We start from the raw sequence: 16,537 nt of genomic DNA, 5'->3' as shown, positions 1-16,537 counted from the left end.
AAACAAAGACACGTCTGCCAGATAAGTGTACAAAATGAAGATGTTTTGTTCCATCACCCACAAAATTACACTGGGGATTAAGGAAATACGGACAGTGACATATAGTGTCCAGGAGGGTCCCATCACTGGCCCTGCGGCTGTCAGGAGGCAGCGGCGAAGCTCAGAGGGCCTGTCAGTCACCCATCACCAATCTCTTGGTGAGAACGAGGAGGGCCCCCGCGGCCGCCTTCTGCCCGTAGGGACGAGGGGACCCTGCGGCCGCCCCTTGCCGCGGCGGGCCAGGACAGGAGCTGCTCCCTGACACCACCCGGAGACACCGCCGGCGGGAGTTAATCATTAAATCCCCAGCAGATCCGCTCCTGGCCGGCTCCCCCGAACCTCCTCGGCTTCAGCCGTGCCCTGTCCCCTTCTGTCCCGACGGCGCAGGGCGGCGGGAGGGGAAGCGGAGGCAGGGACGGAGACACCTCCCCGCCGCAGCCCGACAGCCGCCTGAGGGCCGCCGTGCGAGGCGGAGTCCCCCGGCGGGCGGGCCGTCCCTGCCCGCAGGGGAGCCATGCAGCCTCCCTGGACGGCTCCCTAGGGCACACCTGTCCCCGCTGCCGCATCTCCTCTCCTACCCTGCACGGCGGCTCTCGGCCGACACCATCCCCGGCCGCGGTGCAGACCCTGGCCCACGCCTCGGCCGGTGCCCCGAGCCCTCAGGCCGCCGCCGCGCCCGCCCCGTCCGCCCGCTCCCGTCGCCTCCCGTCGCCTCCCGTCGCCTCCCGCCGCCCATGGGCGCCGCCCGCGCCTCGCCGGGGCAGAGCCGGCGCCGCTGAGGAGCATGGCCAAGGGACCCGAGCAGGGGGACGCCTTCCTGCACCTCCCGGCCGCGCAGGTGGTGCCCGCCGAGGCGCAGGAGGAGCGCTACGCGGGGCTGCTGGGGCGAGGGTTGCTGCCCTGCTCCCGGGAGGCGCTGCCCGAGCCGCCGCTGTCCGCCGGCATCAAGGCAGGTAAAGGCGGGGAGCCGGCAGCGGGCCCTGCTCAGCCCGCGGCGGGGCCGGGGCGCGCAGCCGGGACGGGCAGCGGCAGCCGCCGCTCGGGCTCCGGAGGGGACGCGGCTGCCGGGCCCGTCCCTCAGCCCGCGGCGGGCAGGGCGGGAGGGGGCGGCGTGTTGCGGGACCGTAACGATGCCCTTGGGTCTCTCTTCTTGTCCCCCGCGGCAGAAGAAACACGCTTCGGCAGCGAAGCCCTCTCCTCGGAAGAAGAGGATGCGGATTCTCGCTACGGCGCGCTGACAGCCGCCGACCAAAGCCCGTCTTCGAAGAAGAGCATCACGCAGATCATGAAGGACAAGAAGAAGCAGACGCAGCTCACCCTGCAATGGTAGGGCTCCAGAGAGCCCCCGCTGCCCGCCTTGGGGCTCCAGGACCGAGCCGGCGTTCTCGTCACGCTCAAAGGGACTTTTCTCTAACAGCTGAGCCGGCAAGGAGGGCGACATCTCACAGTTCTTTTAGAAAGAATTTGTCATTTTGGGGTGTTTCCTTAGTTGGCTTTTGTTTTCTGTTTTTGTTTTGAGGGTTTCTTTTGGATGAGCCTCATCTACAAATAAGGACACCCATCCCCAAACTTCTGAGCTTTGAAATTTTCAAAGGTTTGTTCCTTGCCAGAAGTCTCAGTCAGACTCTCACGCTATGTGGCTATCAATGAAATGATTGCCATTTCATTACATCAAAATGTAGACAAGAAACATTATTTAAGAATTGCATTTGTGAATGGCTGCTTTAATTATCCTTTAAGGCTGTGACAGTTAGATTTTCACTGTCTTATAATGCATTTCGTTTACATTATGGTTCTCCCACCCATTGAGGCCCTAACTTCAGCTTATTTTATCTGGAAAAAAAAATTATCCAAATAAGAGGTCAGATTCTGCAGACATTAATTGGCAAATGTTTATATTAAAGTATACTTGAAATTAGGGAGGGATGCTGTTGAATTAAATGGGAACTTAATTATGAAGTGCAGACTGTCAACAGAGATTTTTTTTTCCCTTCTAACTGAAAAATCAGAGTAATCCAAATTATTCAATTTCTTATTCTAGTTTACATCTGACTTCTGAGTGTAAATAGTTAGGGATTTAAGTTTGGTGAGTCCGTGCAAAATTATTCAATTGGCAGTGCTTACTGCACAGTATTTTCTTACAAATTTGTGCAATTTGAGAAACAAATTTACTGCACATCATCCCAGCAGTAGTGAACAATGTAAAATTATAAAGAAAAAAACAACAGGACAGAGAAATGCCCAGCTGTTACCAAGGATTCTCTTCAAGTGAAAACAGGTTTTTGCTTCAGTTTTAAAAATTTTACTTTTATGACCATCACTCAGCACTTGTGTTCTGTAAACTGATTGGGAAGCTACACAGATATTCACCTTCTTCAAAACACACTGTTCTTTGTTTTTTTCACTGTGGTTTGAAGCATTTCCAGGTCCAGAGTGGAAATTAAAAAGGAAAAGGAGGAAGAAAAGAGCCATTAGCTCAGGTGTTGTGGATACAATGGGGCAGAAGATGCAAGTCCAGGTCTCTGCTCTTAAAAACTTTCAAATGACTGGCTTCAACCCAGGTCTTTCATAGTCTAGTTAGGGCTTTTATTTTCAGACTAAGGCTGGCTCTTAGGTGATGATAATTTAGTTATTTAAAATATGACAAAAAGTCCAGACATTGAAAAAATTTCATTAAGAACAAGGAGCTGGCTACAGGTTTTCCATATTCTGCAACTATGTGTGGAGTCTCTCTGTAGTGCCTGTCATGTTCAGGAGAAACTCAGCTGTGTACTCTGATGGAATTCTTCAGTAAAATTGAAAAAAGAAGAAGAAGAACAACAAAAAAAAAAGAGATCAGTACCAAAAACTGGAAAGTGCAATCAGGAGAAATGCCATGTTGCCTCTTACTCTGGCAGTTTCTTTCTCTACACAGGCTGGAAGAAAACTACATTGTATGTGAAGGAGTTTGTTTACCAAGATGCATCCTTTATGCCCATTATTTAGACTTCTGCAGAAAAGAGAAACTGGAACCTGCCTGTGCTGCAACTTTTGGCAAGGTAATAAGTAAATGCCTTCATAATTTGTTAGGTATGTTTTTTGGAAGAATCACAGTTTAGTACACTTGTGTAAAAATTCTTCTGAAATTCACATGTTTTCTACTTCTAATGTACATGGAGTCAGACTAACGAACTACACTGTATCCTATGAAGGCACTTCTTAACATCACCTTTAAGAGAATGAAGCTGAAACTCCCTTTGATTTATTGGTGTTTTCTTGTGTTTGTTTTTTTTTTTAAAAAAAACCCCTACATTCTCTCTGAGTGCTTGTTTCCTTTCTGCTCATGACATTAATAGGTTCTTTCCACAAAACCAAATCTGACATGGAGGACACTTATACTAAAGGCAGTGTAAAGTGAGATGTGACAAGCAATAATAGAAGGGGAAAAGAAATTAATAACACTAAGAGCTCCCAAATGAAAAATTGTTGATTCATTCTCTTTTCTACCCTTCCCTACAATTAATCCTGAAGTAATTTGATGAAAGAGCGATGTGATTAAATCCTGAGCATTCAGTGAAACAGGAAACCAAAAATGCTTCAAGGATCATCTTTTTTGTAAACACTACTGATCTAGTAATGGTTTATACATAGCAAAATGCATTAATTAAATCAAATAATAATAATAATGGGCTTAAAATCTGGTTCATAAAATGTTCATTTCCTATTTTATTCTTCGTCATAAAAAGTGGATATGTAATTTTCATACACAATTTCACTATAAATGAGAAAGACAATAGGTTCCATTTAAACATTGTTTTGACAGTGATCTGTCTATTATACAGATATCTATTACATCTACCTCTATTACTGAATTAATTTTTCATATCACGCTTTCAAATAAAAAAATAAATTTTTTTCTAATTGTTTGTCTTTGAAAACAGAATAACTAGAGGGCAGAGTTTCCCCTGATTTTGATTAGACCTCTGAAGCAAAAGATACAGTTGTACTTTAGGAACTTGAGCATAATAGGATTCTGGTGAAGAAGACTAGATTTTAAAATGTAAAAGTGAAAACAGATTGAACAGGGACGACTGAGATACACAGCAAGGATGTGGACAAGGATGGAAGAAAACCTACAGTGTGAAACATGGCCTAATCGTTTATCTCGTGCCATAACTATCAAAAATGTTTATTCATGAGCTACCTTAGACCATATATTTACACTATTGTTTTTCTCTGAACAGATTGCTAGGAAAGTTCACCGGTGTTAGAAATTAATGCAGTTATTTTCTCTTTAGACCATTCGCCAGAAATTCCCTCTCCTCACCACAAGGCGGCTTGGAACAAGGGGCCATTCAAAGTAAGGCACAATTACGTGTGTATCTGCTTACAGAACACATTTTAGGGATCATGTGTATTTCCGTGTTTCCTTAATATGTACTAATTGGCAGGGGATTTTGTTCAGATGGTACACTGCAAGTGATAACTTTCGTGTACATGGTGAAACTTAAACTCAAGCATTTAAGTTTGAAAACCTTGCTGCATAATTTTTAAAATTAAACCGATTAAGCTTCTAAATCTTGTCATTGCATTTATAGTCCCATGCATATGTTGTAAATATATGTCAAAATATTAGCTCTAAAAAGCATTTATAATACATATGCCTTCTGTATGTCTTTTATAACATATAGCTGTTTATCTTTTTATAAATATTGTTTTTATTTCTCTTTTGCAAGCCTAACAACTTTCAGTATGTTCTCTATGTACCAATATTGGTTCTCTTAACACCACCAGAAAGAGCATTGTTTCAAATTGAAGGTATACTTCTGCTCTTTGTTGTAGGTATCTTATGAAACTGAAAAGTACACAATCTATAGTGCAGTCATTTCATAAGTAATGTATCCTATTAATTTATATGTTTGATCTGTGAAATATTAGGTTGTAGGAACAGATCATAGAGAATTCTATATCACCTAGTGGTAAAATTTTTATTAGTTCTGGTTCTGGCATTATGCTTTTGACCATAAATAATTCAGTGCAAAACTGTTGTGAAGAGTGGTAATTCATGTATTCCCTTATAGCCATTTTGCTAATGAATAAGATAGAAAAACAGAATAATGATAGAAATAGAAGAAACTCAAAACACTCAGTTTGTTTGAAAAAGCTCTTTATTTTGAGCTACTTAGCCTTGAAAGACAAAGTTACTCTTGTCTTTCAGTAGTTTATAAGCAAAAGTCAAAACAAAAGGAGACTGAAAAGGAAAAAAAACAACATACAAGACTCGTTTTCCTAAGTGCTTTGCAATACAGTAGAAATGTCTGAAAGATAATTTTTTATTTTCATGGTTTTGGGGGGTTATTAAATGTTTTTATACTTGGTTTTCTTCCTGCCTTACAAGTACAATAAATAGCTAGTTAATTCCACCTTAGTTTTCTTGAAGAATGAATGAGATGTCATTTGTGAATTTTAGTTTTTGTTGCAGAAAAAAATGAATGTGCGGAAGAATTTAAATTCCAAATTTTTGCAAAGATATTCTATTTCTTGAGCATGTCTCAAGCATTTATTTTGAATTACCATTAATTTAAATAAAATCCAAAGTCTTCATAGAATGTTATTCCTTTTTTGTTTTATAATTGTTAGTTTTAAGAGAGGATAGTTCTTGCATAGATTCTTTCAGTCTTACAAATTTATAATCCATTCATCTCTTCTAGAATATAGTACACAGTCTGCAATGTATAGAGTAAAACGAACTAAAATTCATTTCTCTTTTTGTGGGTGACCTATAGATGCTGAGTAGAGGTGTTTTGAGGAGAGCAACTAATAAAAAGGTTATTTGTTAGGGTAAAGAGAGATTTTGTACACTGTCTGCTGTGGTGAACTTAACCTGTGATTGGAGGCATAAGATGATGTAGACATAGCTTTGCTTCTGGTGTTGTGTTTAAGATTTTAAGAGATCTGACATTCACAATCTGTGCAGAAATATTTGACAACATATTAATTCATCAATGCTGTGGTGAATTCTTAGTCAGGTGCATAATCCAACATATTTGGTGAACCACTTAGTTACAATGAACAAGATAATGCAAGGGAGAAGTGTCCCACATGCTCATTATGTATTTGTTCTGACATAACTAACAGATTGATAAACAGGATCCAAGGAGGATCCAAACTTCCAAAACACATCCTGTGTCTGCATGATTTAAGTACAGTAAGTCAACCTTTATTAAGTAAATGAATATATTTCAAATATGCATACAGCTACAAAATTAATTGTGTTGGAACAAGTGTCACTATATTCCCTTTTTCTCAAAGTCATTAAACAATATTAATATAGAAATAACACATGACCAACATTTCTTTGGCAGATTCCATATCCCTATTGACCTTGTTGGTATTATGTGCCATATTTTCATATGGATTAACTGTTCCTGAACAATTTCCTCAAAAGAATGAGGCACCATCAGGTTTTGTTTGAACATCTGGCACTTGTTTCTCTATATTTTTTTCTTCAATTTTCCTCAGAGGCTTTTCCACTGCAATTCTTTTTTCTGCTAAGATGCATTTACCTCAATCTTGCCATGCTAAAAGCAACCCCGCAAAAGACAAAAATGATAATATTTCCAGTTTAGAGACCAAATATGGTCATATTTGTCAAATATGTCATAGACATATACATGTCTATGACAAGTAGTCATAGAGAAGTGTCAGTATAAATCATAGAATCATAGAGGCATAGAATGACAGAATGGTTGGGGTTGGAAGGGACCTTAAAGATCATCTAGTTTCAGCCCCCATGCCACAGGCAGAGAGATTTCAACTAGGCCAGGTTTCTCAAAGCCCCATCCAATCCAGCCTTGAACACTTCCAGAGATGAGAGATCCACAGCTGCTCTGAGAAACCTGTGCCAGTGCCTCAACACCCCCACTTCAAAAATTCTTTCCAAATATCTAATCCAAATCTACCCTTTTTCATTTTAATAATCTCTGATAATCAATTTTTCTATCTCTGATGTGGGTTGTGTCCCACTCAGAACTACAGACTCACTGAGGAGTAAATGAATTTCTGATTTCACCAGGTAGCAGTTAGTCACACAAATGATATTTACAAAAGTATTTCCATTAAGTTAATAATAAAGGACTGTTCATCAGTTTCAATAAATTACTAGTTACTCTCTTTTAATATTAGTATGGACTCTAAATGTTATAAGCTGTGTCTGAGTTACTGGGACTAGTAGGAGATTTCTTACTAGCAATTAAGTCATATATTTTAAAGTGCACTAATGTAGTGACATTGTGTTATTTCTACCGCTGCTATCTTTATTACCATATAATGCTAGCAGGAGCAGTATTAGTACTTGCTATTCCTGGCAGTGATGTTTTATATAGCAGTATTGCCCCAGAGCTCTGATCATTGTCCAGGACTCTTAGAGTCAGATGTTGCAAAAGCATAAAAAGGAAGAAGACAATTCTTCTCCAGTGGAATAATTGTTCTTAAATTTAGAGAAAAGTTAATGTCCCGGGGAAAAAGTGCCTTCGTGGATGCTACAAGAATGCATGATAGTCTATTGGTAGAGTCTGGCTGTGATCAGAAGAAAGAAAAGAATTTCCTTTTTCCATCATCTTCACGGTGGTGGAAATTGTTTTTCTCCCACTCTGAAACAAGCTCTTTCTGACATCCTCATGAGCATGAATTGGATTTGAGGAAAAGCTCCTGCACTAACATATGGAGTACAGTTGCTGTTGTAAGGTGTGAGATACACAAATGCTAGTTCCTCCTATGTTCCCAAACAACATTTGTCATCCCTAGTTCAGGGCAAAGGACAAACTTAAAACTGAGTCTGATGATTCCTAGAATTCAAGTCAGAATCCTTCTTTCTCTGTGTTTACATCTAACAACCCATTTGTGCAAAAGTCTCAATACTACAACTCATTTAAGCATTTGGCCAAGAAGGTCCAACACATTGGTCACAATTTTGTTAATAAAATACATTAATCTCTTATGCTCATGCTAATCATTCTACATAGCTGAAAGTAAGGAAAATTTTCTATTTTCACTCTGCTGAGTGAAAGAAGATGCATCACCATAAGTCCTGCAAACTGCTCTCTTAGATTAGTATTTCATGAGCAACAGTTCTCTGTTCTGAATCCACCTTTTTTGCATTGGTCATTTTGAACATACCGTGGTCAATGCTAGAAGTCAGCTGTTACTTTCACAGTACATGAATCACCTGAAGCAGCTATTTGGGAAAACGTACAGACTGCTCAGCCCATACACATGGAAGACTGTTTGAGGTCAAGTTACAATTTAATTTCTTTGTAGACTTTGATCAATGATGAATCTTAGCTTTTATCCATCATGTCTGAAAACTATTATCTTATTTATTAGGAGTGATTTAGTGGGTTAATAAAACTGATATGGCAGCTGGCCTTGTGATAAGAAGTTATTGCAAGTCCCTGAACAGCTTAAGCCTATCATTTCCTTATCAGTTATCATTTGTGTCAGTGTATGCTAAAATCAGAGCTACAAGTAGTGTAGGAACATATGTTGCAACAAACCACTGAAATTAAAAGAGAAAAGTAGTTCAGCTTGTTTTATAAAATGTTTGTTTCAAAAATTGAGAGTAAATTCCTCATAGTAACCAAATACATTTTGTTAATTACACATAAGAAATAATAAATAATAAAATGCAAATATACTGTACATACACATATAAATATGCACATAGAGAGAGAGAAGGAAGGCATTTGAAGATGTAGGTTAAAGATGTTGTCATTGTGTCTATTACTCTCTACAGGGAGCTGAAAATAAGCTATTCAAATAATGGCTTGTAAGAGAATAATAATCTTCATATCTTATTACTCTATGGAGTGCGCCAGACAGAGCTTGAAAAGTAAAATTATATTATTTTCTATAGTTTCTGTGTTGTGAATAGATAGCTGTATTACTTAGTAGTAAAAATTCAACTACACATTTGTGAAGAAAAACAGAATGATACCTGCTGTGCCTTTAATACACACAGAATATGTGCTGAAAATATCTGTTCTCTACATAACAAGATGTCTCAGTGATAAATTCTGATATCCTGGGACATTCCAGCAGCAACAAGTATATTGCCTCCCACTGGATACTTGAGAATCTAAATCATATGGAAATTCCTGTTCCTAGCCCAAATGTATTGATATTGAATTAGATGTGGAATAATCTAGATATTGAATCATAACTTTGTAAACAAGTAATGCTCTCCCTTGCCTCTGTCCCACACCAACCTTAACTGTAGGAAATGCCAAATTTATGGTGAAAGTGTAAAAATTTTTATTTTAGAATCTAAAAAATGGCATGTGATCAAAGCTGTGAGATTTAAACTGTTGGAAAGAGATGTGGGCAGCTGCTTGCTTGCGTGGCCAATGACAAACAGGCAGATAGCATTGTTAAAGAAGCAGTCACAACTTTATTCTGTCTCATCCTGTTCAGTGGACACCCTTTGCAATGTAAAGACTAAGTAAATGCTGTTATTTCAAAGAATCCATAATGTATATTTTCATTATCTCGTGTCACAGTAAGGAAAGAGGGGGGAGATGCTTTTGGCTTTCTTAGGGATTGACAGATGCTACAGTGATCTAGAAGTGTTGTGTAGACTCACCAGTTTCAGGAAAGCAGTAAAAGTGATGGTGCCACTTTCTGTCATGTTTCTTGCCTGTAAAATCCTGAATGCACACAACAGACTGTCCAGTAACAGAAACAGAAAAAACAATTTCAGCTGAGATTGTCAAAGCTACCTAGGCTAAGCAAATAGATCATCCTAATGAACATTTTCTTAGTCATAATTTGTATCTAATGACTTCAACCAGCTTTGTAAATATAAGGCACGTGAGGGTTTTGTTCTTACCTGTGACAGTTCCATACAAGAACAAACAAAAACAGTGATTTTTTTTTTTCTTTTAACGGTCATCACCAGGAACAGCAGAGATGAGATGAGATGAGATGAGACTAACACTTTTGTTAATTTGTTCTATGAACTATTTGCTGGGGCTTTGTGTCTTAAGAATGCATTTCTTGAAGCTTTTGGGGAGTTTCAGTGAAATCAGTGCAGTGTGTTGGAAAGTGCTGCTTCGAAGCAGCTCAGTTAAACCAGCTGCCATGGTACTTTCAAGCTAATTTTAGTAAAAAGCAAATTAGCCTTTCTATTCTATCCATAACATTCTATTCTATTCTATCCATAACATTCTTAGACAAATTTGGTTTAACACAATCAGTTTTTAAGTCTGTTGAGTGGAATTTATAAGACAGGGCCTATCAACTTTGATAGATGAAGTCAAGCAAACTTTGCTAAGACTGGTAAGGAAAGAGCTGCCCCCAGCTTGCTCTCTTGCCCTTCGCTCAGAGGTCACTTATTTTGTAGCAAAATCAGTGGAAAGCAGTAAGTAGCTACTGCACAGCCAGTTTTCTTAGCACCAACCTAATATTTTTTGCATCTTTGGTGTCTTTGGTTAAGGTGCTGGGTGTGAGCACTGCAAAGCCTGAGCAATAGGCATGTTTCCTTTTTCAGTCTCTATTTGGGAGCAGTAATCTCCAGGAGAGCAACAGGGGAGACAAATGTGGATTAGAAGTGCCTAAATGACTTTGTAATTTAGAGTTAGTCAGCCTATGACCTGGCAGAAGAATGAATGAATGACATACCATTTTTAATCATAGGAGACTGAACACTGAGTTATAAAGTGCACTGGCAAGCTATTTGCAACTGAGAAAGGCTCTGAGGGACTGTCTAAATGTAATGGTGGCAGGTGAGATAAAATGAACCTGATAGATCAAACCCAGCACTCCTTCAAACAAATGAACTGAAATAGAAGGCATATTAGGGAAAAGAGATGTTACATGTTTCTGGATTTTCTGTTCTAGCTACATTCTTCTAGTAAGAGAGAAAGTATATTAATTTTAACCCTTGAATTTTGGATCAAATCATGACAGTACTCTTTTCTATGAGACTAGATTCTGTTCCGTGTCAGTGGAAGGAATTCTTAGAGCCTGTTTAGAAAAGTTTTCGGAAAGCATTTAAAATCAGTCTGACATCTTTCTTTACTTTTAATTTGACAGCTTGGTATACTGTGTGATTATAATGTCACTCATAAATGCTTCTTTTTTTTTCTTTTTTTTCTTTTTCTGCAGGTATCACTATTATGGAATTGGCATTAAAGAAAGCAGCGCATATTACCATTCTGTGTATTCTGGAAAGGGCTTAACCAGGTAAAATAACTTCTGAGACTTAATCAGCAAAGGCTTAACTATAACCTTCCCTTAAAAAGGTATATATAGGACTCTAATTTTTGTTTCTACCAGAACTAGAGTTGCTGGTTATCTCAGTGTTTAAAAGGCTGATGTTTTATATTTTGCTAATGTCTTCCAGTTTGACCCCACCACAGTCAGTGTAGAGCTGTCAGCTTTTAGCAGCAGAACATTTGTTCAAGTTTGTATGAGGGAACAAAATCCCATTTCCAGAACACTTGTCTAATTTTGTTTGCCTGTGTGTCATTCTGTGAGTTCTTTCCCCAGGACAGCTTTCCATTATGAAACGTCTGGAGAATGGTGTGAAGCTGGCACCTGTGGGGTAGGAGGGAGGGATCAGTGTAGATTAATATTTACAGGTCCTTTGACTAGCTAATATCAGTTTAAACCTAACCCAGGAAGCTCTAATTATATTTATTTAAGGGACAGCTAGCAGGATCAATACGTTACGATAGCTGCCTGTTGGTTTGCCAAAGATTAATAGTTCGTAAAACAAATGTCTCTGTTCACATATGGCTTGAATGACGGCTTTCATTGTCTGTGGCAGTATACCTGGATAAGTGGGACTCTGAGAAAGGAAAGGAATAAATGAGTTTATAATCACATATAGAAAGTTTGACTGGTGGCAGATTTAGGTTATATCCAAAGAGACCATTTGCAAACAATAAGACAAGTGTAAAATTTAAGCGTAACACTGCCAATGATGCTTAAAAAGGAAGAATTCTCTCCACAGCAATACTTAGGGTGTCATAGATTAGAATATTCTGTTTCTTCGTCTGGTGTGTATCCAGAACTGTAGAGGTGTTGATGGTACACAGTGTATTTTGCTTTCACAATACAGAATTATCTTGAACAAATTGTTCATTTTGTTGACTAAAAGACAGTTATTTTAATTTAAAGGAATATAATAATTCTTACTCCTTGGCTTTATGTAAGGCAGGAACAATCTAGTAGCAATGAGTGCAAAGAAAGTGGAGGTTCTGCAAAATTCCCCAGGGCTGGATTTCTGAAAGTATACACTCTCATAAAGATGGCATAGATATCTCTAAGATTTTCAGGACTACTCACTTGATTTACTAATTAGAAACCTTTTTTTTTGTGTTAAAACCTGTGCTGTCCTGTATGAGATATTGAATTTTCAGGGTCCAGCAATTTAACTGAAATAAAGCAGAAGTTCAGATGCTCATTTTGCACAGTCTGGCCGATCACAGTAGCTGGATTTTTCTGTGTGAAGAGAATGATGCAGTAGCCTAGGGTTAAGGAAAAGCTTCTGGATAATGAAAGAATCAGGCAGTGTAGGGATTCAAAACTCCCAGTTCCTGGCTGCAGCAGATAGTGATCCATAAATCTGTCCTTTATGTCTCTTCTAGTTGTTGAGGCTCTGGAAGAGCAGTGCTAGCAGATGCTGCCTCACATTTTTGCTGTACATGCAGTGTACATTTTGCTGAACATGTGGAAACCCGTAGTCCAAAACAAATACATCTAGCTTTGAAGTTAATTAGATCCACATTGTAATCAGTTGAGTGATCCCTTCATTTATACTTAACTATCAGCACACAAGGGAACTGTCTAGGTAACATATGCTGGATTTTCATGTGGTGGGAACTGTCAGACACCTGTGCCAGGCCTGGGCAGATGGAATTCCACAACTGCTCAGCCTCTGGATTTCTGAGAGCATCTTAGAGAGCAGGAAACAGCCAGAGAGCATCTCAACAGCAGGAAACAATGATATTGCCACTAATAATTATGAGACTTCATATTGCCCACAGTATCTTATCAGCTGGCAGCTAGTGGTACAGGAAATAACAATAATCAAACAACATTTATCATTATACTGATCCATTAAAATTGCTATTATTACACAGTCTCTACTTTAGTAGTTATAATTTAAAATGCTCTTTCTGGTTTCTGTACCGAGGGGTTGTCTGATAGTCCAGTGACTTCATTTGGAATCTCTCAATTGGACTCTTAATAGGACATTCACTATACTGCAACACATTTTGGCTAGTTAAGGAATATTTTATCTCAGAAATGTATTTCACTGCATCAAAATAGTACTGTAGTAAAAAAGAATGGGAAATCACTATGATATCCTAATTTTTCCAAGAAATGTAACTTTTACATATATATATATATATATATACTTTTTCTACTCTCAATTTACTCAGCTCTGTCAAAAACTGATTGTATTTCCTTATAAAGACATTATGGACTTGCACATATGCTACCCTTTTGCTGTTTGTGAAGTGGCAAAAATCCAAACAAAAATGTGAAACTGGATTTTATGCTTTAGTGTTTAGTCAGTGGTCTTAATCTTCGTGTTTTATAAGACATCAGTAGGTTTCCTGTTATCCCCAGGTATTTGAAAATCAGTGGAAGAAGTTAAGGAAAAAAAAATTAAAAAAACCTTTAAAACCTGTAATAGCATTTGGAAAAACATGATAATTTTCCTAATAGATCATACATATATATAATCTCTACAAATGTTCTGCCTAAGAAAAAAATAATCAAAAGTGTTTACTTTCAAAGGTTCTCTGGAAGCAAGCTAAAGAATGAGGTAAGTGCTGTAACCTGTTTCCTTTTACTTCTGTTATAATACAAATATTATGTGACCTGTGGCTTCCTTCACATTTATTTCTTTGAAAATTTCAATGTTATTTTTCATTAAATACTTGAATGCATAACCTTTTTTAACAAAGCTGAGTATTTGCTCCTCTAAATCTACAAGGAAAAATAAGATTGGAAAACATCTTTTAGGGTTCCCATTGCAATCCAGTTACCCATAACCGTATTTAAGCAAAGGATCAAACTCTAGCTTTATTTTTTTTACATGTTGCTTTTGCAAGAGGACTTTTTCAGAATCCTGTATGTCTGACTGGAAGCTGAAAAGATTTATTTATTTTTTTTTTTAATAAGCTGAAATTTGTGCCTCCTAGTCATATTGCCTTTATTTTTTGCTCTTCATGACATTTTGTTATGTCTTTTTGCTGCTTTTGCTTGCTGGATGAGACAAACAGCAGCTTTGAGTAACTTCTTATCAGCCTTATAACCTTCCATCATACTTGTTCTTGAATATCTTTAGAGTAAAGTAAATCATAAAGTCTTGTAAATGGTATGTTTCCAATTCCTATTGGAAATATCCCTTCTGATGAACCTTGAAGTTCTGAAGAACTGGATATGGTTTGTTGGTTTTTGTTCTCCAGCCCCCCATAAGTAGTCTATATTTTTACTACTGTATACTATGGTATAGTCACTGTCATTCTTGTCATATTTGTAGTAGAAAATTATGGATTACTGTTCATTAAAGGTTAAGGGTTGCTTAAAGTATTTTTATTTGATACTGAGTTCAACTGGCATGGAATATCCTGCATCCATATTATTAAACTCCTAAACCTGCAAAAGGACATAGGGACATCTCTGCCACACTGCCATGAAGAAATGTCTTTAATGTGCAGTACATGTTTAAATATGACTGGAGCTGTTTGGGATACTGCTAATTGGCATGGACCAAAATAATGCCAGAGGCCATTCTGAGTAATACTGTTCCAGTATTGCCTGGGAATGTTCCCTGACACCATTTAATTTACTAGACTAAATATACCTTCTGTGATCAACTGATACACAGCAAGCCTTTCACCTTTTTCATTTCCAGATAAGCAACTCCTAGCTGATAGCAGCCATTTTTATTGGCCCCTGAGAGTGTAGTTTTGCTCTATTGATTTTCATCCCCCTTATTACCATTATCTCAAAGCCATCCATGTCTTTCTACATGACCTCTTGGTCTTCCTCTGTTGATGATTTCATTAGCTCATGCCAACCAATTTAATCTATGAAATGTTCAGTCAAATCAGCCCCAAGTCTGATCTATGGGAATTTGCACTTCAATCCCTTTTCAATCCAGTAGTTTCCTTGTCAACACAACTTGTTAGCATTTCACCTAGTCAGTTTCTTAAATATTTTTACATTCTTTTACTAATCCCCACTCTCACCAGCATAACTAATCATTTCCCATAGTGACACCATGTCACGTATTTTAGTGAGGTTCAGATAGCTTAGATCTGTTGCATTTTCCCTGTTCAGATAATTTGCTATCTTATCAAAATAAGATAGTGCTATGCCGGGGGATATCCCAAACATATTCATGAGCACTACTGAAGCATTCATTTGTTCAGAGTTTTGGGATGAAATATATCTGATTCCTTTGGCATAAATGGGTGTATATTTTCTTCCATCTCAGATGTGGCATTCCCAGTCTGTCTTGGAAACAATCCCACAAATCTGTCTTATTTCTGACCCAAAGCTTTTTTACCCTCTCAGAAAAAATGTTCACAGATAAGTCAGTGGAAACAAATGAGAAAGGGCACATCATTTTGAGTCCTTAATTGTGTAGCTTAGTATTGTCTGAAATTATTCAAGCAGGTAGTAAGAGAAAAAATGTCTTTCAAACTGAATTATAATAATCTCATTGTACTGAAATTTAAGCATTATATTTTCATTAGTGGGAACAGGTGATAGATACATCCTTTCTCATTTGCTTGAAAGTACATGCAATTAGGAATTCCAAAAAGATTTACAACAATTGCATAAGGTGTAATTCTCAGCAGGAACATAAAGACATTGAAAAGAGGTTAAAGCACTGATTGTCTAAATATACTGAGTAAATGGCATTTGAATGAACACTTATTGAGTGCCAGGGACACTGTTTACTTCTGGTATGTTTTATCACATTTTCTAGTATTCTCTCTGTAGGGGGAGATATCAGCAAATTCTTTTATCTAAACCAGTTAGTGCACCATTAGAGTCTGCATGGTTAATTAGGCAGATAATATTACTGTCATTATCTTAATGTTAAATGGCCATTAGAAACAGATGGCATTAAATTGAAAGGGCAAGTGGCAGCAGGTTAAAATATTAAGCCTAGAACTCAGGCACAGTCATATAAGTCCATTAGCAAGGTAAAAAAAAATTGCAGATTATCTTCTCTTAAACCTCCCACCACCATCATTCCCTTTTTTAAAATGAACAAATCCCTTTTAATCAGAGCTTTTAATATATTTCATGGGTAATTGCATAATAAAATCATTAAGATTACTCCTGTTAAAAAAAATACTCTCCTTATACTGATAGGCAATTATAACACTACAAAAGTATTGACATGAAGAAGTAGTAATGTTTCTAAATGTCTACAATTTCTTTTACTAAGAGCTTTATATGTGTTTGAACAGGAGATAGTACAGGC

The 16,537-nt window shown here is 38.2% G+C and overlaps 1 protein-coding gene across 1 annotated transcript in view; it reads left to right on the top strand.

The window, feature by feature from the left end:
• The first annotated feature begins 823 nt into the window (after positions 1–823).
• RFX6 (regulatory factor X6) overlaps positions 824–16,537 on the top strand; it is a 33,082-nt gene continuing 17,368 nt past the window's right edge. Inside the window, exons 1-5 of the mRNA XM_033512928.1 lie at positions 824–1,365; positions 2,954–3,077; positions 4,317–4,378; positions 11,182–11,259; positions 13,828–13,855. Coding sequence (XP_033368819.1) covers positions 824–1,365; positions 2,954–3,077; positions 4,317–4,378; positions 11,182–11,259; positions 13,828–13,855 — 834 coding nt within the window. The remainder of the gene's footprint in view (positions 1,366–2,953; positions 3,078–4,316; positions 4,379–11,181; positions 11,260–13,827; positions 13,856–16,537) is intronic.

The sequence above is a fragment of the Parus major genome, chromosome 3 (assembly GCF_001522545.3).
Source record: "Parus major isolate Abel chromosome 3, Parus_major1.1, whole genome shotgun sequence".
Classification (NCBI taxonomy): Eukaryota; Metazoa; Chordata; class Aves; order Passeriformes; family Paridae; genus Parus; species Parus major.
The sequence above is the reverse complement of the archived record's forward strand: the minus strand, read 5'-3'. Positions and strand labels throughout refer to the sequence as shown.